The 21,977-nt window shown below is 49.9% G+C and overlaps 1 protein-coding gene across 3 annotated transcripts in view; it reads left to right on the top strand.

Moving 5' to 3' along the window:
• The window catches only part of Fam19a5 (family with sequence similarity 19 member A5, C-C motif chemokine like), a 199,840-nt gene that overhangs the window by 151,554 nt on the left and 26,309 nt on the right, over positions 1 to 21,977 (top strand). For 2 of the 3 annotated variants that reach the window (XM_026782405.1, XM_026782406.1), the window contains exons 3-4: positions 17,667 to 17,794; positions 18,379 to 18,555. In XM_026782405.1, the coding sequence (XP_026638206.1) occupies positions 17,667 to 17,794; positions 18,379 to 18,540 (290 nt within the window). In that variant the 3' untranslated portion in view covers positions 18,541 to 18,555. Of the gene's footprint in view, positions 1 to 17,666; positions 17,795 to 18,378; positions 18,556 to 21,977 lie in introns of those variants that run through there. The other variant, XM_005354383.2, reaches the window with a different exon arrangement.

Below are 21,977 nucleotides of genomic sequence, written 5' to 3'. Positions count from 1 at the left end.
ACCCATCGCAGTTCCCAGGCCAATGAAGCTATGGATAGAGCCAGGCATCTGGTCCTGGACAAACCTTCCCTGTTGATAGTGCTATGGACAGACACTCCTTGCCTAGCCAACGGATCTATATGGACTGTGGTCTGGCTTGTCAGCTGCACATGTTCTGGCATGCATGTGCCAACCTGATGACCAGCACTTTGCTAGGATGCTTCCCACAGTCCCACGCCATGGTAGCAGCGAGGGTCTGAGATGAGAGCTGCACAGCCACCTTGGGGGACACTCACAGCCACCTTGGGGGACACTCTCAGTAAGTGTTCTGATGCCCTCGTGTCCTAGCAACAAGCTTTCTGTTGTCTTGACACAGTTGGCAGGTGGATCTTTCTGCTCCTACTTCCTTCAGGAATGTCACTGGATGGGGCAATTCCTGGTCTTCTTTGCAGGTGGGGAGTGGGGACAGGACAGATCTGTCACTCTCTAGAAAGAAAGACAGGGAGCAGGGATATGTCTTTCTTACTTTTTTGTTTGTTGTTTGTTCTGGTTTTTTCGAGACAGGGTTTCTCTATGTAACTTTGGTACCTATCCTGGAACTCTCTCTGTAGACCAGATTGACCTCGAACTCACAGAGATCTGCCTTCCTCTGCCTTCCGAGTGATGGGAATAAAGGTGTGTGCTGGAAATGTCTGTCATTCTATTACCCTGGAATGCTTCCCTTATTCTAGTATGTTTGTAGAGATGAGGATGTTGGAGTAGGCGATGTTAGGAAGGGGGTAGGGAATAGCTCAGGAGAACAAAGGATCATGGAGTTATAATAGAAAACATAAATGTTTTAGCAACTATTAGATTCCTCTGTGCAGAGGACCCAAGCAGGGGTGGGAATTTAAGCCACAAAGGGCACAGACCCTGCCCTGTCCCATAGAATAGATCTCTCAGGACTGGTCAAGGCCCCACATCCATACATTACTGGCCATATTGGGAGGAGCCAGGGTACCAGGAGTATGCTGGGCCTGTGGTCCTGGGATGCCTCAGAATTGAATGAGTCTTGAGATGTTGGTGGGAGCATGGTCAAGCGGAGCAGGGTTAAGAATCTGTGCATAGCAGAGCTTCCCACCCCAGGATGGAAACTCAATGCTCATCTGACGACATTGGGGAGAAATGTCTCACAGGGCGAATAATCATACAGCAGAACCAAGAGGAAAAATAAAGCATGAAACACCAGATACACCCTTGTAAGCCACAGTGGCTTTGGAATAGAAACTTAGATGAACACAGGGCTGTCTTCTGCCATTGTTCTGGATCACGTAATGGATAGAACACCTTCTGAAGAAATCTTACTGAGTTCTGCATGTTTCATACTATTTGGAGGACCCTAGACTCCAGCATTCCCTAATGTTCTACAGTCTAGTGCTAGCCAACTGGTCTGTGTGCCATCCTGGGTCCATCCAGCTTCCTCTTTTTTGACAGCCACAGGCAGGCCTCCTGAGCCCCAGTTTCCTTATTTAGAAGGGCAGGTGTCTCTAGGAGTCACAGGGGCCTTCTGAGGCTACCTGTGGAGCCTCTCCTCTAGCTACTGCAGCCATGGTGACAACCCAACTACCCCGTATAGAGTTCATGCTGAACTCTACCTGTTTAACATGAGGTCCCAGACCATGCTGGAGACCTGCCCCTGCTAGAGGCAACACTATAAATAATGGATTCACAGCTGTCCCAGTGCTGGCAGGAGACTGCTTGTCCTGTTGCCCGGGTCAATGCTAAGCTTTCCTGCACTGCTCAGCAACAAAGGCATAAGTGACTAGAAGCAGAGAGAAGGCCGCAGACCAAAATGTGCTAGGGAGGGTGTGCTGAAATAGCCAACCAGAAGAGAAAAGTAGGAATCAGGTACAGAGCATGGGGCAGAATAGGAGCTGGGGGCACCAGGGTCTGCACAGCACAGGGCCACCCTGCAGGCACCTTTTAGAGAGTTGGTCTGCAGAGGGTCTGTGCTTTCAGACTCCTGTGGAAGTGAGGAAGAAATTCTTACCTGGGGAAGCCAGTACTCTGGGAAGAAGGCAGTTCCCCAAGAATGCTGTTACAGAAGCTGCCAAAATACCATGCTGAAGAAATCCTGGGAGCCTGGAACTGTGGAATGCTCACAGGACCACAAAGTTGGGACCCAAACTGTGATCAAAGTCTTGCGGAAGAGTAGCTGGGGACGAGTGTGTGGAGGCATGAAACAAGAGCTCCAGCCCAAATTTGCCTCCGCCTTCCAGAAGGACTAGCTGCCCAGACTGATGGGATGTCTCTGCTGCTTCTTAACTATGGGGAAATTCTATCCAAATATGATCTTCTTCAGTTTCAACGCTCTTGGGAGAAAATGGGAAGCATGCCAGGAGGGGTTACACAGCGCATGTTAGAGACCCCTCCTGTGAGTCTACCAAAAGCCAGCAGAGAGAGGTTCCCAGTGGACACTGTTCACTCCGATTCTAAGGCTGTATTCAGGTGTAGCACTCTTAGAGTGCCGTACCCTTTCTGCAGACAGGATAGATCCTTGTCTAGTATCCAGATGTAGCTTCCTCCTCATGGTTTGAGCAAGCAGCAGTGCCCTGTCCTAGGGTCCGGAGTCTAGGGAGAGTGTCGTGGACTCTGCACAGGCCAGTCCACTTCTCTTGTTACTGTGGTGTCTTCTCAGCCACTCACAAGCCTACAGTGTTGTTTCTGGCTACAGGAAAGGCACCTGCAGTAGGGGGTACTCGATATAAAGCATTTGGTACTAGGGTTAGGGGGATAGGGTGGGACAGAAAAGATGGCTTCAGTAGTGGAGTGCTGTCTGCTCTTACAGAGGACCTAGATTTGGTCCCCAGGACCTACATCTGGCAGCTCACAACTCTGTATAATTTTAGTTCCAAGCGATCTGTCTCCTGACCCTCTTCTAGCCTCTGATGTCACCTACACTCAAGCATGTACACAGCTATGTGTAGAAGGTAAGTCTTTCAAAGCAGGACAATAATATCATGCTGGGAGGCAGGAAGTGTCCTTGGACAGAAGTTCTCTGCAGATGTGTTCAAGTTAAATGAAGTCATATGAGAGGAAGGTGGAACCTCATCCGTGACTACAACGGATAGAATCTGGACACAGATGGCCACGAATGAAGGTCATGTGACCGAGGCCCAGTGGGTGCCACATCTACTAGTCAACAGCATAGGATTGTCCACAACCCCCAGGACCTCAGGAGGTGGGGGGACCTCAGCATCTCCTAGAGCCTTTTGGAGGAGCACAGCTGAGACATACCTAGATTTACATGCATGACCTGCAGAGCCATACGTCATACTTCTGTTCCAGCTCCAGTGCAGTACCTGTTACAGCCACACAAGGACTCAACCGTGTCCAGACGAGCTGGCTCCTCCCACATGCCAGGCAACCTAGGGCCAAGTCCACTTCTCCCTCTGCCTCCCTTCTTTCATGGCATCCTGAGCTTCAGGTCCTCTATGCTATGACTGGGCCACCTTGCTAGATGAGACCCCAGTCTCTGCCTTACATCTTGGTCCCTGTGTGTGGCCCAGCAGTGTATTTATTATTTGGGACCTTTAGCCACACACTGACTGTCAGGGTCCTTGGAACCAGTGGAGTAGCCTCAATATGTGCACTGACCTATGAACCCAGATGTATCCCCTCAGGCAGTGTCTAAAACTCTGATGATGAGCTGGGGTCACCTTGGTATGGAAAGTGCTTGGACTACCTTGTAGGTACCCTACCTACTCAAGAGCTGCCCAGGAATAGTGATCAGGTGAGGTGGAGGGCAGTACTGTGAAACACTGCCTCTTCGTCCTGGTGGCTTCAGGTTTATGCCCGTGCCTGCCTTCCCTGGGCCTTCTGTTCTACCCACACCTTTTTGTTCCTGATGGGATGGAGAGTATCCCATGACAGGCCATGGCCCTCTCATTCCTCAAGCCTTGATATTCTGACCGCACAAGTTGTTGAGAGCAGAGAGTCACATGCAGTGTGTCTGTACTCGGCAGGTACTTTCCTGGTGTGGGAGCTCAGTCATTGATGACCTCCTGACCTGAGGTAGGGGGCCTCTGCTATGGGCACAACCTGTGATTTGTGCTTCTGTGGCTGTTTTCCACACTTGACTCACTCACAGTGTTGCCTTGGATTTGTGAAAGAGCACTGAGTGTGAAGTCCGACTTCCCAACCGGCCCCCAACAAATGTGGCCATCCTAGACGCACATGACGGCTTCTGTAAGTTCACGCTTCTGCATCTTTGCCTAGTGGTATGTTTTTGTTGTTGTTGTTGTTGCTGTTGTTTGGTAGGAGCAGCCCCTCACATTCCTACACAAGTCACTCATTCATCAGTGGTCACAGTCCACTGTCACATGCCCCTATAGGCTGGGAAGGGTACAACACTTTTTGATTTAAACACATTCTGGGCTGAAGTCACTAGAGGCTGAGATGAGCCAGGTCATCTAGCCAGCTCTCACACAGGAGGCAAGAGTGAGGGCTGATGGTTTCTACATGGGTTACGGAGGCAGCTACTGACAGAAGACACATGCCACCAGCCCTTCCAGCTTGATGTAACCCTGTACTATAGCGATATTTTTCATACTCCATTGCTATCTATAGATGCTATTCAAAACCTTGTTTCTGTATGAGGACACAGGGCTCCATTTGCCAAAGTGACTTTACATAAGGAGAGAACCACAGCTTGGGGGGGCCAAGCCTCTGGGTCACAGCCTGTCTCTCTCTGTCCCGTTAGCAGTGTCTATACCAGGACCCTGGGTGGTTTCCTGTCTAGACCATCACCAGGTCATAAGCTCAAAATTCCTTTGGCGTAATCTTGAACTCCAAACCTGCTCATGTTGTACTTCAGAGCCAGGAACCTCAGGACTTCTCGAAGCCTTTCTTGTCCTTTGCAGACAAGGTACTTGGAGGACAGTGACCTGAGAGGGTGATGGAGACAGGCAAAGCTTAGAAGAGGTAGGTAGTCACAATTGCTCTAACAGACTGGCGATTGAGGTTTCTGTCTGCTGCTTCCTAGAGGCTAAATGGTTCATCGCAGCATCACTGGGGTCCAGAACCAAGGTCACATACAACTCACAGTGCAGAACAGTGGGAGTGAGGTGGCCCACGATGGGTCAGCCAAGACCCAGGGACAGTGCAGATTGTGTCATAACTAATGTGTTGTGGCCATAGGCTCTGCAGTTAGGATGGAATCTTCCAGGAGAATCTAGGAGCCTGTTTCCTTCTATGTACATGCTATACTGCAGCCAAGATCCTGCCTCCTGCCTCCTCTGCCCTCTCATTTCCATCTCTGCTTGCCCAGCTTTCCTTGTGGCCTCAAGGGAAGTTTCATGGCTGGTACAAGTGGATAGTAAGTAGAAGAACACTGCATGTATAAATGGGTGAATGATGCTGTTGGGATGAATGGTACATGCTAATAATAAACGGATGGGTAGATAGTAGATCAATAGAAAGATGATAGGTAGGTAGATAGATGGGAAGATAGATAAATGGTTAGGGTGATAGATGGGTAGATAGATGGATAGATGGCAGGGTATGAGACTAAATAATTCAAGAATTTGCCAGTGATATTTTCTCTAACCCTAGGTCTCAGTCCTAGTGAGGGCTGCCTAAGGAGGCTGTCAACATTATTATCCTCAGTGCCCATTTGCCATGGTCATTGTCTCATCAGAGAAAAAAATGTCATTCACCTGTAGGCAGGACTGCCCCCTACCCTCCCACACTAGCCCTATGTGGACTGCTCTGCAGTGCCAGTTTAGCTCCTAAAGTGAAGGAATGCCCCTTCTGTGAGTTCAGAGACGTGTGGTTTTCCCACATAGTGAAGACCGATGTTCCGGGATTCCTCATGCTCCCAGGATCTGCTCCCCCAGCAAGCTGCACCAACCCTGGAACGGAGATGTTTCAGTTCCACACATGGGAATTAAAGCCTCTTCCTCACCTGTCTCCGCTCTTAAACTGCCCATCAGTTCAGTAGAGTTTGCCCATGCAAAATGATTGGAGTAGTTTTTTTTTTCTTTTTCCCCCTCCACGTACCTGCCATGATCCTAATGAAATAATGAAACAGGCACCCCACAGCAACTGCAGGCTGTGCTTTCTCCCTCCTCTCTCAATCTAATTTGATTACCCAAATCTGAAGTGTTTTGCACTGGCGTGGCGTGACGTGCTAATCATAAAGTGGGGCTCCCTATTCTTGAGGGCTGGGGGACAGTTCCAGGCAGCTAATGAATCACTGTAATCAGAGAGCCATCTTGAAAATTAATCCATTCTACTGCAACTATTTAAAGACAAAATCATTATCATGGCAGTTCTCACTAAATTATGTTGTCTAAGGGTTGCGGGAAGAAACTTGTCATTTCAAGACGCAGCCCGGGTCTTCGAGACAGTTCTTCCCCAAGTGATGGGAAGGTTTGTGGTGGAGTTCTCAAGAACACCACCCTCCTTTGGTTAGTTCCTCACTTCCCCCAGGCCCTTGGTGCTCCTGTGGCAAGGCTGGACCAGTCTGGCGTCCGCCCCATGAATGGCCACCGAGATCTTCAACTCAGCCCATCGCCTGCCCTAATGGTGGTTGGTGTTCCTCACACTAGACTCCTGTGCTCTCCCCAGTGGCGGAGCTGAAGGGAGAAGTCTCCACCTGTGGGAAGGGGTGTCTTGGTTTTAAGAAGGAAGGGGGTCTTCTGCATGTGCTACAGTGGTGCAGTTGTTGACTATGAAGTCCTTCTAGGCTCATGCATTAGCCCCCTGTTCAACTCTGGTCCTACACCAAGGCTTGTGACAGAGGCCACTGCCAGAATGGGTTCAGTGCTGTCAAACCAGTAATCCTTTTGTGACCAAGTGACACTCTACTAGTACCCACCATGGACCTGCTTTCATTGGGGCCACGTTCCTCTCAAAGCAGGAACAGATGACCACGGGGCAGATCTCATATCTGTGACTCCCAATTCCTGGGCCAGCTAAACCTGGTTTACCTCCTGCTGCTGCTGGCTCCCCAGGATACAAACTGACCAGTGTACTCTAGGCACACAGCAGTACCTATGAGCATATCTGGTAGCACAGGCCTATGTGTCTTCCTGCATCGCTTCCATCAACCCGAAGTGTCTACTCTACACACTTAATGGGGCCACCTCATCCTCCAAGCCTTACCTTTTTCTGGAAGTATTCCTGACTGCCTGGGGAAAACCTTGGAGCCACGGCTGCCTTGTGCAATCTGTATGCTGGCCCTTTGTGTAATACAGTACCTGGGATAGAGTGCTCAGAACATTTCTGAGGACAGAGCTATACTCTGAGCTGGGTATGCCCCCATGTGCTATGGTAAGGGCAGCCTGAATCAGTGACCCCGCTCTGTTCTGCCCAGAAAGCACAGAGTGAACCTCCTCAGCACAGGTACAGTGTGCAAGGTCCCTGCCCTGCCTTCCTCATGGGTACCTGGGCCCTGAGCACCTAACATTGTAAGAAGACACCAGTGACTTCTAAGCTCATCCCAGTATGATCAGGGCATCTTGAGGAGGCTCCAGTAAGCTTGCCGGCCATGTTCACCCATGACAGTGCTGACTCACTATTTTCTCCCAAGTACAGCCCCTTATGTAACCAAGGAGACCAATAGCAAATCTGGAAGCAGGAAGCCAGAGTTTTATGGTGTTAGAGTTGAGATGAGGGTAATTCAGCCCACCCAAAGGGCTGGGCCCTCCTTCAGTTTATGAAGCCCAGCAATCTGCGCCTCCTCAGACAGGTTCCTGTCGACCTGGAGGAATGAGGTAGAGTCCTGTGTGGCTTCAAACTGTGGAGACTCATGTTCATTTATTTCTTCAATGGAGTGTCTGTGTTTTGATATCAGCCTGTTCTCACTGAGGGTCAATGCTGAGGAGGTTCAGGGGTCAACAAAAGACCTGGACCTGTATGAGAAGAGAGGAAACAGGACATGAGCACCGCACATGAGCACAGTGTCTTCTGTTGGCCACTGTGGTCATGGGAACTGCTCAGACTGTGAGTGCATCAGGAGAGGACCTGCCTCAGGCCAGGGCTACAGAGGAGCAAAGAGGATTCTGGAAGGCTAAGATAGCCCCTACAGGTGATCCATCTGTGTGGCCTCCCTATGGCACCTGAAGAAACAAAGTGGCAAGCATAGAGAGAGGAGGCACATCCATCCAGGGCAGCAAGGCCTTGACTGGCTGAGTTTCTTAGGTATGTCCTTGTCTTCGTGCCCATGACCTGTGCTCAGCCCAGGTCTTGGGGCTACCATTTCTAAACCATGGCACATTTCAGATGATGAGCTTTGGGCTTTGCATGGTCTATAGACAGGATTCTCACAGAGTCTTCCTGGGATGGAAAGGAGATAGACATTGCCTAGAGAAGAGACAAGAATGGCACTATAGCTCAGTGCTGAGCCCAGCGTGACCTGTGAGACAAGGCAGCTTTGGGCTCTACTTCCCTCTCTTCCTCCTTTCTTCCACTTGTCCCCTGTCTCCTACCTCATTAGGAAATTTTCTGGGGTCCTTGTATGGTCTGACCCAAGGAAAGTAGTGAACTGGGGAACCTTCGCTGTTGGACCTGTTGGGTCTTCCAGAGTGAACTGAACGGTCATAGTTCTACTGCAGGTCAGGGCTCAACCAACCACAAAGGGTGGACCCGAGAGAGAGATGACCATAGAGGCTCTATATCAGGCACCTGGGACTTAGTGCTTGACACCCTTTATCCTTAAAATGACCCATAATTCTCACTATTTCTACTCCCTACCTCCTCACTCTCCTCCTCTTCCAGTGAAGGTGGAGTAAGTGTTGGAACCTGGTCCTCCATTTCTGAGTTCAAACCCTCTGTAGCAAGGGATGTAGGCTACTTGTGTAGCGTGCTGTCCTGCAGAGCCCAAGCTTGTTGCTACCAGCATAGCATGTCAGAATCTGTGTGATCCAGCATGGAGCCTGACCACCGGGTACAGTGCTGTTCCTTGATTCTACCCAATGTCTCTTTGCCAGGGCCCATCATCATCATCCCTTCCCTATGAGCCCCTGCTGGAATCCCAGCGGGATGAGACCAGAACTGTAGGAGAGCTATAGCCCTCTCTCTGGGGACTGGAGCTTTCTGGGCCCAGTGTGAGCTCCTTATCTGGGCTCCTGAAGGTCAGTATGTAACAGGACTGTGTCTCCACTAGTGGAAAGACCTCTTTAACCCTATCCTGGGGCGGATCAGGCTTCTCTCCAGTTAAGCCCCACTCCATGTAAGCCCGACCCCAGCTGTGCCTCCTGCTTCTCTGACCAGCTCTCTGTGGCCTGGATATGGGCAGAGAGTAGCATTCCTCAGAGTCAGACAATGCAGAACGCTCTTGGAAGGGCGGCTCCCTCACAGCTGTTGCTGAGCTGTATCGTTTTTATTATAATGTTGTAGGAATATGAACTCAAGCCAAGATAAGCCCTCCCAGACTGTAGGGTAGGAATAAAGCAAAGCCCATTTACAATTAAACACAAACAAAACTGCAAAACCAATAAAATTGAAATTTGCAGCATTAATTTTACAGGGCAGGTGTTTCCCAGAGCCGCAGCTCAGGGAGTAGACTCCAGGGTGCAAGAACTACCTGCTGGTACTCAGATAGCTTCTGTGTTCATTCAGGGGATGCCAGTTTGCACATACGTAAGGGCAGCTGCCTGAACTGTGCTAATAACAGAGGCTTTGTCTGTTGTCATCACACCTTCCATTTAACCCAGAGCCATCCCAGAAGGCATGTTTAATAGCGGGTTCTTGATAACTTGTTTACGCTGTCGCCTTCCTGTGCCAACAGCTCTACCTTGCAGCCTGACAGGGTGCTGCTTTAAATGGGAGTAATCCAATTACTGCAGGGCCCGGGAATGGGATCTTCGTTGCTTATTTACTGCCGTGCTTAGTGCCAATGAACTGCTGCAAGGCAGGGAGTGGGAGGCAGAGAGCCCGCAGATGAGCTAGGTATTGCCACTACAGGCTGGCATCAGCCTTCCCGGGAGCTGTGCCCACTGCCCTGCCCGTGGAATTCATGGGGGAACTTCTGCTACATTTGAGTGCATGGGCACACTTTTGTACTCATGGGAAAAAAAGCTGGGCGGATATCATGGGGAGCCTTGTCTGTGTGTGTCTGTGTAAAAAAGCTGGGCGGATATCATGGGGAGCCTGTGTTAGTTACATTGCTCGTCGCTGTAAACGAATGCCTGACAAAAGGCAAGTTAAGGGAGAAAGGGTTTACTTTGGCTCACAGATTGAGGGTGCAGCCCCTCATGGTCAGGAAGGCATGGTGGCAGAAGTGTGAGGCAGCTGGTCACACTGTATCCAAAGTCAAGGAGCAACAATGAGCTTCAGTGCTCAGGTAACATTGTATCCAAAGTCAGGAAGTGACAGTGAGTGTTAGTGATCAGGTAACATTGTATCCAAAGTCAGGGAGCGCAATTAGTGCTAGTGACCAAGTAACATTGTATCCAAAGTCAGGGAGCACAATTAGTGTTAGTGACCAGGTAACATTGTATCCAAAGTCAGGGAGCAGCAATGAGTGGTAGTGATCAGATAACATTGTATCCAAAGTCAGGATGAGTATCAGTACTCATCTTGTTTTTTCTCTATTTGTTTTTATTTTTAACACAGTCCAGACCCCAACCTACACATGGTGTCACACACATTTCAGGTGGTTCCTCCTACCTTAGTTAACCCAGTCTAGATAATGTTTCATAGACATTCCCATAGACTTGTCTCCATGGTGATTCTAAAGCCCATCAAGTACACAGTCAAGATCAGCCATCACAAATTTCCCCTCCAGACCACACAGAAGGTACTGCATGTTTTATAGTCCTGCATCTCTGTTGATAAGACACACACTGAGAAAAGACAGGCGAGAGAAGGCTTATATCCTGAAGTTTAGCCTGGGTATTCTAGCAAAGGAGACCTGGGAGAAAGCTCACAGTTCTTGTGGCCCTCCTTGTCCTCCCATAATGAAAACAGCCAGGACCAAGGAATCTTCTCCAAGGACCCATATGTAGCCACAGAACATGGCCTCAGATGTGGGGCTTTGCCTCTTCATGATGGTCGTTTCCAGTGGACCCTGGTAGCGCTCTCGCCCTCTCTCTTCCCCTTACCCCCCAGATGAGTTCAGGAATATGACTCCAGACAGTGTGTCTTACAGCTGGGCAGTTACCAAGTGTTGTTCCTGGAAGTTTGGGGTTGCCATGCAGTTGAGGAGTAGCCCCAGGGTTGGGGTCATAACATGCCTGGCCAAGCCTTGTCTGAAGTGCAGAAAGCAGGGTCTACAAGATTTGATCTCTCCAAATGTAGGGTGTTATCACTGGTTCCTGTGCTTAGGGTTAGTTGTGAGTTCCCTAAATGGATACAGGAGTGGACTTGCCATCTCCACTTCCCGGGGAATATCCAAAGTAGGCCTGAGCTGGCCCAGCAGAGGATTCTGCTAGGGAAGTGAGTGATATTAGGTGGCTTAGGATTTATTTTGGCAAACAGAATATAAAATCATTTTATAACAGAGTGAACTAAGGTGAGTGTCTGCCACTGCTGGAAGTAACACGGTGGTGTATGACAGACCTGCCAAGATTGGGGACAAAAACATATCTGCGCTTTGCACAGGTGACAAAGCCTTCGGTTGCTCTGAGGTCCTCCCAGCCTGTCTAAACATCACTAGAGAGCCCAAGCCCAAGTCCTCTAGCCCACAAGGCCCTCTCTCTTAGCATCACCATTGTGGGGAGCGTTCATTCCATCTCAGATCTGTTTCTCTCCACAACTCTGTGCTCCTTTGTCCAAACTCTACCCTCTGTCTGAGCCTCCGCTAGCGATACAGCTGCTTTCAACTCCATTTAAGGTTGCCAGGCTGTGGCAAATTGCCCAGGAGCCTTCACAACCTATGACCCATCCTAGGCCTGAAAAGCCCCAGGCCCCTGTACCCTGCATTACTCTCTGCATTCTGCCTGCAGGCTACTTGTCTTCACTTGTCAGGCCAGGGTCTGGGTTCTAGCAGCTGCTTCGTACTGGATCCTGGGACATTGGGGACAAAATTCTGTCTCATACCAGACAAAGTGTCCACAAGAGAGGCTTAGTGAAGGGAGCAAGTTGCCCCACTGTCCTCAGAACACTGCCACAGATCCTGGCAGTATGGGGCTCTCAGTCATGGACATTGGTCTAGGTCTCTGTGGAACCAGGGTGGGGGGTGGGGTGAGATTTTGCACTCAGCTTAAGGCGTGCATGTGAAGTGTGTGTGTGTGTGTGTGTGCTCTTTATTTGCAATGTGTATGTAAACAGCATTTTGTAGTGTAGGTGTGTGCAGCCCTATGGTATGGCACGTGAATGCTGCCGTGTGTGTGTGTGTGTGTCTGTGTCTGTGTGTGTGTTGTGGAGGGGCATGCTATCTGCACAAATGTATATGTGTATGATGCAGACAGACACTGTGGAGAGGAACTATTGCAGTCCACCATGCTGCCTTTGGGCAAGCGTATATATGGAATTGGTGTGGCAGTGTCTCTGGGTCCCACTCTGCAGCCCTGTAGAAGGCTTGGGCTCTGGAATGTTCTCCCTCCCAAATGCAGTCTCCTCTCCCTCCCAGGCTGGAGCGCACATGCTTGCCCTCTCTCCGTATTTCTAGAGTATCCACTTTCTTCTAGGACCCTGGGATACACGAAACCCCACCTCCTGACTGCTGAGGAACCCTGCAGGCTGTGACAGCTGTCTGCCCAAACTCAGACCACTGACCACTTTCACTTACACTCCTTAAGAGTGCCCATCAGTCCCTATGGACATCCTTCCCTTGTGCTGAGAGCTCTGTGCCAATGGGGCCAGAGAAGGACCAGCTCAGCCCATGCTCTGGGTGAGATGAAGTTGTGAAGTGGAGGCATGAAAGGCCCGTTTGTCCCTAGGATGTGGTAGCCTGGTGCTGGCCCGGCACTGTGTCTCCCACCGCCCCCAGCAGGAAGTAGGCTGGGCTGGGTGAGCTGGGTTCCAGCAAACGAACAAAAGGACCTGTGTGTTCAGTGTTCTTCAGTGTCCTCAGAGGCTTGGTCCCCGGGTATGCCCAGGCTCTGCTTGTCTGTGTGCTGCTACAGACCAGCCAGCAACACAGCCTAGCTGTGTGTGCTTATATCCTTGCACACACGGGTGTAGATATGCATATGTGTGACATGTGTGGTGTCTGAGTATGTGTATATATTTATAATGTGCATGTGTGTACTTATTGCTCATGCATGTGCACATGTTTGAGATGCATGGTGCATATATCTGTGAGTACTTGTGTACGTGCTGTGAGTGCATGTGTAAGCATATGTGTGTATCTGTGTGCACTTGTGCATGATATATGTTACATATCCACCTGTGTAGGTGTATCTATGTTATTCTAAACATGTGTATTTGTGGTATGTCTATGTGAGGGTTAATACATGTATATGCAGTGTGTGAATATGTTTGTGTGGTGCAGGTACATGTGGGTGGATATCCTAGGTTTACATATCGAGTGCATGTGTGAATGTGTGTTCTGCTTGCATGTGTATCCGCATAGGTTGCTTTATGTTGAAATGTATTGTGATTACACCATGTGAAATATATACCATGTGCTTGTGTTTGTGTTCATGTATTTTATGTGCACACCCATGTCTGCACACATGTATGTTCATGAGGATGTGTATGTCATATGGCCTGGACAGAAGCTCTGTCCCTCCCATAACCTAAGGCCATTAGGACCTTGATACTCTCTTCTTGTCCTGTGCATATCTGTGTATGTTGTCCTGTCAGGTATGGGCTTTCCCCAGTGTCAGCAGAGTACAAGCTTTATCCTTCTTCCCACTTCTTACCCAGATGTTAAAGGGTGAAGGAGGCTCAGAAGCCCTATGTGTGTCTCACAGAAAGTAGTCTTGATATAAGATAGGATGGGATCTGAACTGAGACCCAGAGACCTTTAGCCCACCAGCCATTCCCTACTTCCAAAGCCCACACATTCTTGGTACATCCTCTGACAGGCAGGCCACAACTGGTGCTACCACCCTACCCTAACCAGTTTACACACTACATCACCTCAGGACCTACTCTGGGTGACAGATATGTTGGCCTTCGATCTTACTGTTCTTCTAGTAGCTGGAGGCTTCCTTTTTCTTCACAACCAGTTCTGTTCTTGACTTGTTAGGCAGGCAGAGACAACGCAACTGGAAGCCTATGGTTCCCTAACCTGCAAACCCCTCTCTGAGCGGCTTTATCGGGACAGGTTGGTGCAGAGAGGGACATTGCTCATGGCACTGTTTGATCTATCACTTGCATCCTTTCCTGGCTGAAGGCAGAGAGAAAGAGGAAGGAAAGGGGGAGACAGACAGACAGACAGAGAATTGAGAAAGTTCTCAAGCACTGCAAACAGGAGTTTGGGGGCTGAGGTGTGGATGTGGATCCCGAGGCAGCCAATTTCAGGCTTTCGGGCTTACATTTGTTGGTGCCTGAGACTGTTTTCATACCATCTTCTGCTGTCACCGAAAATGACACATCAGGGCTGGGAGAAGCAGCTGCTGGTGACTTTGCACAACTAATGAACAGCCAGAGACAGATATGTGACAGAAGCCAACTCTGCTTGCCCACCAGCCACCTGTGCTGTGTGATTAGTAGGATCCCAGGAGAGTGGCTTGGGCGGATACCCAGCTCTTTGGAATGTCCTCAGCCTAGGGATACCCCTGGCCTGGGGTGTGGGTGGGGTCACGGCCTTGGGTAGCCTTTGTTCTTGAAGCCTTCCGCCAGGAAGCCAAGGGATTTTTTGTTTTGTTTTGTTTTTGTTTTTTCTTTTTTTTTCCCCCAGACCCTTGAGGGAGCAAGGTCTCTTCTTCGTGGGGACTCCAGAATGACTCACGTAAGCTTGGGGCAGGCCTCACTCCATCCATCAGTTGAGGCTTCCATAGCAGAATGCCTCAGACAGGCAGCTTAGGGGCTTAACTTTAGCTCTGGGCGCTGGAAGTTCAAGGCTACTATACTTGCAGGACCAGTTTCTAGCTGGTAGCTTGCTGAGTCTGCCTTCTTGCTGTGTCCTCACTGGTGGTATGTTGTGAAGCAGGGAGCGGGAGGGTATTATTTGGGTCCCTTGTAAGACCACTAATCCTTCTAATTCAGAACTCATCCTGTGTCCTTGTTTGAATTCAGCTACTTCCGTGTGGTCCTGTCTCTAAATACAAGGGTCAGGGACTTATCACACAAATTTATATTACATCTCTAGCAGTAATGTGAAAAGAGTTGGCCTGGGATCCTGGCTGCTGCTGGCAACTGATATAAAGAGCCCGGAATGGAGTGAGGCAAGCACCATATCCTGTGGCATTCTCTCCAGTGCCTGTGGCAGGCATAGCTAGTCAATTACAAAACTCCTGTCTGCTATGCTACGCGCACTTCATCATGGAGCCCCTGCCGGCGTGTCAAGCCTGCTACAGAATGCCCATCAATCTATCTAGGATGCCTGCCTTCGTGTCTTCCGAACTATTCCAGGCCCTCCGGACCCATGGTCCTTGTAGTAACCCTGGAGCCCAGCCTTCACTGTGTGAACTCCGTCCTACGTCTTTGCCACCCATTGGCTAAGTTTGTGCAGGGCCATCACTGCCTCCAGAGCCAGTTCTCTGGTCCTTTGTGAAGAGTGACTTATAGGACTGCTTGGTCGAATCAAGATATCAAGAAATGGGGAGCAAAGCACTGCCAGTTGCACCCTTTCTCTGCCAGTTCATGGGCACATACTCTGTCAAAGCAGTGAAGCCCACCAATTGCCCAGCTGAAGGACTGTGTCTGAGTACATGATACTCAAGCTCATATGTATTTGCAGAGCTATTTACTTGGCAGTTATCACCCCTTACTGTGAGAAAGTGGGGAGAAATTGTAATACACATATTCTGCGGAATTGTACCTCTCATTTAGGCAAATCTGGAGTCCTGTTCATTGATATTTTTTTTACAGCAAAATTGAAAAGAAATTTTAGGAGAAGAGAGGAAGCCCAGGAGGTGGAAAGGTTGTGTGTGGGACCAGGGATGGAGCTGGATTGGGTGGAGACTGTCGTCCCCTCTTTCCTGGAGATGGAAAGGTCTCTGAAGCTGTGTCTTGTGAGGATGACAGAGGGGTTTCCACTCTTCTCTAACAGGGTTAGCCAATCCTGAGGCTTAACCACCAGCTTTTTGCACCTCCTAAGCTGTGGGGCCAATCAGCATGTGGCTTCCTGAAGGAGGGGAACAAACGGAAAAGGTGATGGTTCTCAGTGCACAAGTCCTTACTGTCCAAAGGGAATGAACTCAAGCTCATAGTTGAGGCAGTGAACTCTGGGTGAACATGAGGAGTCCAGGCTAGGCCTTTCTGTGTGTGGAGTAGTATGTCAGGCATGGAGGTCGCAGAACAGGCAGATAACAGAGGCATAAGCCTGTTCTTTGTCTGGTCTTTTTGTGACCCTAGACCCCAAAGGTTTTGCAGGTTGTTTTTGGTTTCTTTTTCGTGAAAGATTCTAAGTGTACTCCAGTCTCTGATGTTGAGGTTAAAGTTGGGTGTGGAATTCTGCATAGCTGAGTCTTCCAACAATGCCCACGGGTGTTGGTGTTTACCACTCCCTCGCTGCTGTGATGAAATACCTAGCAGAAACAGGATGAAGAGTTGATTTTAGCTCTTGGCTTCATGGGTCTTAGCCCGTGCTTGCATGGCTCATACCAGGAGGTAGACACAAAAGGCCCGTTCTAAGCTGACTTTCTCCTTGTTCTTGACTCTGTTCGGGTACCCAGCCCATGCATGATGCTTCCCGTGTTCAGGGTAGGTCAGCCCCCTTTGCCTTTCTGGAAAAGCCCCCACAGACACCCATGGGTGTGCTCCACCATCTCCTAGGTGAACATAAGTCCCATCATGTTGAGCATCACTGACCATCTCAAAGATTTAGCTGTTACTGGGACCACAAGCCTTGTTTATGGGTCGTTTGAATGAAGCAACAGTTGTTAGAATTGCCTTAGGAAGGAGGTTAGCAAGATGAGCAGGTCACGGAGGATTCTGATAATAAGAATACCAACTCCATTATGAACCTCTTTTTTCAGAAGCTTCTCACAGCCTCTGTGTCTACCAGGCCTGACCACCAAACCTGGGTGGGTTTCCAGTGAAGGAGAAGGGTGGTTTTCTTATGTCTAGGCTTTGACGTCTTGTTCAGATGGACACTGTGACCACCTCCCCACTCCCAGCTCTTCCCTAGACCCCTGCAGGCCCCAGGGCTCAGACAAAGACTTAGGCCTAGCAGTCTCAGAGGCCTGAGTCAGGTCTGTGTCTGTAGATGAGAGGTAACTGGGCGTCATGCTTCCTATGGAATTGCTGACTCTCTATCAGGCCTCACTCCTGACACTGAGCCCTGGTCCTACCCAAGCTGTCCTGTGGGTGCCCACTGCAATAGATCTAAGACATGCCCTATCAGTTTCTAACAGAAAAGAAGATTGAGGCATTTGCCCCTCGGGAAGGGGAATGGCGCCATGATGAAGATGTTCTGACACTCTCAGTGACTACTTGCAATTGGGGGCTGGTGATAGGACACCCAGGAGAGGCAGGGTGTGGCCAGCCTCCATGTGGAAGGTCTCTGAATGGCATAGTACCCGCTCATGGAACTTCCCACCGAGTGGTCCAGGTGCCAGGCCCAGCTTAAGGATGCAGGCACTCCATTCAGCGAGGCCTGCGTGTTGGGAGTGGTGTACTGATCAGCTCTCTGCTCTCTCCCACAGCAAGAATTATCAAGACAAAGCAGTGGTGTGACATGCTCCCCTGCCTGGAGGGGGAAGGCTGCGACTTGTTAATCAACCGGTCAGGCTGGACTTGCACACAGCCCGGAGGGCGGATAAAGACCACCACGGTATGTGGCCCCTTTCCTTTCTTGTGGGCATGTTGGGGAGAAGTGAGCGGACACCACGGCCCCGTGATGGATGTGGATACTTCGGGATGAAACAGGGACAAGTGGCAGCTGGTAACTCCATCCCAGTCAGCTCCTCCTCACCCTCTGGCATTGAGTCCCGGAGAGCCTGTCCCTAACCAATTGGTCTTTGGGTACACGAGGACTATGCCACAGAATGCAGAACCCCATAGACTGATCAGCTGGGTTGGTCATCTCAGAAGAGAAGCTAACACAATGCATATTGCTCGGTGCATATTGCTGGTACCGAGGTTGCTTACTTTGTAGGGATGATGTGGAAGTATATCAGGCACCTCAAAATCTAAGAGCAAGTTTCTGTACCCCACCTAAGGCCAAGTGGAATCCAGATTCAGGTTTAGGGAGGGGGCTACCTCTGGTTCTGCTGCTGCCCTAGATATGATCTGGTGACTGCTAACAGACCCCAATGGCTCCCTAAACTTCAGCCCGCTCATCCTATCAAGCCAGGCACACTAAGCTCTTTCTGGATGCCACAGCCAACTTGATCTCCAGAGCCACTCTTTCCACAGATGGCTGAATACAGAGGACTCTGGGATGCTCTGATTTTTGTTTTTCTTGTTGCCCGGTCTTTGAAATTTCTGAGGTGTGATGGCTCCACATACTGCCCAGGCACTGCAGACAGTTATATGCAACTGAGAGGTGAGAAGACAGTGGGCAAGACAGATGGGTAAGCCTCCTGGGGTCGGTGACTGGTCACTTAGCACTGGCTTCTTTGAGAACAAGGCTGGGTGAGACCTGTTCAGGGTTAGTGTGGGAACCTGTTGGGCTGAGTGGACACAGAATCAAGCACACTTCAAAGAGACTTAGGCTCTGAAATGCCTGTAGAGGTGTATGGAGGGAGAAGCCACAGGTATAGGATGCTGCCCTATGTCTGCCTCTGCCCTGTGAAGACCACAGGTACAGGTTGACCCCCTGAGCTCCCAAGATGCCCCAGGCAGGGGCCACAGATAGGTATGAGATGAGATAATAGATAGTGATGAGCCCCATCAGCCATAACCATGCAGAGGGATGCTTGAAGGCTCGCCCAGTGCCCCAGCGTGGTCTCCTGTATAAGGCCTAGCCTCCCCAACTACACCCCAAGCTATTCGGCCACCTGGGTTAGTGCTACAATGGTGAAAACTGGTGCCAAGAAAGGAGTTGCATATCCATAGTGCCCCACCCCCCATGATTCAGTGCAGAGTCACAGCAAGGCTAGATGTTCTTAACTCCTGGCCTGTGTCCTTTTGGGGACCAGATGTAGCCCTAGGCTTGGTGTATTCCCCACTTGCCGGAGTCACACATGGAAGGGATGGGAAATTAAGGGCATGTGTAATTGCAATTGGGCACCACAGTGGACTGGGTGGGTGCGAGGGACTCCTGAGCCAACTTTACCCCTTCAGAAGCAAGAAGGGAGCTGTATAGCTCTGCAGTCTAGTCCACCTGGTGTCCTTGAGTCTAAAAAGATAAGACCCGACTCCTATAGGAATCTCTAGCCTAAGGTGACGTGTTTTTAAGTTGTCTAAAATGTTGCTTCTCAAGCCAGATCTAAAGAAACCACTATTAGCCGGACAGTGGTGCCCGATACCTTTAATCCCAGCACTTGGGAGGCAGAGGCAGGGGTATCTCTGTGAGTTTGAGGCCAGCCTGGTCTACAGAGAGAGTTCCAGGACAGACTCCAAAGCTACAGAGAAAATCCCTGTCTCTAACAAGACAATTAAAGTCTCTACTATGTGATTGCATCATGGCCTCTTATAGAGTAAATTAGTAGCATAGGTTCCACGTGTCACCATAAATTGTTGGAAAATTGTTTTTCCAAGATGTCAATTGTCACATGTTATATTTAAGAGGCCTGGTGACCACGTAATGACTATTAATTTCTTTCCAGCGTCACTCGTCCCAGATAGAACCTCCCTTCAACCAAGACCCCTCTCCACTCTGCACCCCAGCTATGCCAACTCTACATCCATAAACCTCTGTGACACCCTAACCCTAGCATGGTGTCACTTGCTGATTATATTTCTCTGTGTGTCACCCGAGTTGGGGGGACTATTCACAGGCATTTAGCTGGGTCTGGGGATCCTATAGCCTGTCCCCTCCTGGGGCCTCCTAAGTACTCCTAAGTACGTGTGATAAATGGATCCATTGATTAGCTCAGCCCAGACCCCAGGCACATGCTGATGTTCGCATTTCTGAAATCACTGCTTCTCAAAAGCGTGGGTCACCACCCCATTAGTGGGTCATGAAATTAATTTACTGGCTCATGATCAGCATGTAAAAGGAATAAGAAAGGTCATAAAAATACTAGAATGCTTCTCGGGTCACCGGAACGAGTGCCACTTACAGCCACATAAGCACAGTGGTGCTGTGTGAGATGAGTGTCACTGTGGAAAGTGGGAAGTCCATGGCCCCGATGACTCAGGAGACAAAAGAGCCTCTGGGCTAGCTTTGCTGCCTCTGGAGTTGCCCCTTAGACTTTGCCCTGTGAGCATCCATCTGCACTGAGCCAGGTGACAGTGACTGCAAAAGGTTCTCCTTGGGCATGGAAGCAACACCCCTTCCTTTCTACGACACATTGTTTCTAGAGGTGGGGCAAGAGGTGGGATTCCCTTCCCTTCTACAACTCCCAGACTCCTGTTTTCCACTGGTCCCTCATAGCTGGCCAGCAATGGATGTCAGTGCAGATGTTAGCTGGTTTTGGCTGCACTGCGCCCTGCATATGTTAGTGGCTTTCGGGAATACTCTAGTCAGTGTTTACTCTGCATTTCTGTGATGTTTATGAATTGCAAGATGCTCGGTGGTGAGCCATACCGTTCCCTAAATCAGAATAAACCAGCTGGATTGGAATCCATCTTTCCCAATTAGCTATTAAGCATCACATTTTGATTCCATAAACGCACGGTTGTGGGGGTAGGGAGGTTTGGGGAGGGATTTCTGGGAGTCCTGCTCAAGGGTTAGCACTCCATAGAAGTGTGTGCCCCAGAGAACATAGAGTCAATGACGTCCACATGCCCATTGGAGGAACACATGTGGGTGTGATGTCTGACCTCTGCACCCAATGTTTGGGGGCCTCTACTACAGAAGTAGAGTCCGCTCAAGCAGTCAGTCTGAGCACCAGTTCCTCTCAGCTTGCCTGCAACTAGCTGCTGACTTGAGCTGGGCAGCCTGTGCCTCGACGCACTGGGGCATCTGAAGGTCAAGAGCACCGAGATCAGTCATATCACCAAAGAACACAAATGCAGATGGTCCTGCTTCTCAGCCATCCCAACAGCATCCTTTACCATGCTTAGCATATGTCCAGGGCAACCTTTCTTCAGGAGAGCTGCCCTGGCCCCTTCTGGTGCACAGCCAGTTGTTCAGTGGGCTCTACCCATTCCACTCGGGTCTCTGCCACTACAGCTTCCTGCCAAGTTGGGAGTAGGGAAAGAGCCGAACTCAGGAGCTGCTGCAGGCCGAGCTGGAACCTTGAGGTCTTCATTATCAAATTCTGAAGGTTTTGTGTGGTCTGGTGGCTATACCAAAACACTCAGAAGACTGGACTAGGCTCCTCCCAGGAATAAACATGGGTCCCTAAGCATGGCTAGTTGTGTGCCAACCTACCCATGTGCCTCAGTTCCCACTCGTGTCGGGCCACGCAGGGCTCCACCGAAAAGTTGAGCACCTCCAGGCTCCCCCATATTGGAGCAACAAATCTCCGTGGGCCTTTGTGGATACTTACCAAATGCTAGTCTCAGCCCCCAGCTAAAAAGGACCAGACCCCTATGCTGCCTATTAGCTTTCTGGAGACCCCTGTGAGGAGACAGGGATGTGGCAAAGGAAATAGTTTATTCCTGAAAGGACAAAGACAGCCACAGAGGAGATAAAAGCATGTGTCTAGGAGGGGACCCGTGGTGACTGTAAGCAGAAGAGAGGGGCTGAAACCCAAGGAAGCTTCAGACCCCACAGATAGTGCATTGATAAAGTGCTTGCCATATAGTGCTTGGATACATAAGTATCCAAGTTCTACCCCAAGCATCCACATAAAAAGCTGAATCTGTTGGCATGCATTTTCAATTTCCAGCCCAAGGGAGGCAGAGACAGTGTCTTGGGGTTCGATGACCAGCCAGACTAGCCTGGTCAGCAAGTCCAAGGT

Source organism: Microtus ochrogaster, chromosome 15 (genome assembly GCF_000317375.1).
Source record: "Microtus ochrogaster isolate Prairie Vole_2 chromosome 15, MicOch1.0, whole genome shotgun sequence".
Lineage (NCBI taxonomy): Eukaryota > Metazoa > Chordata > Mammalia > Rodentia > Cricetidae > Microtus > Microtus ochrogaster.
Note: the sequence above shows the minus strand (reverse complement) of the source record. Positions and strands in the feature narration are given on the sequence as shown.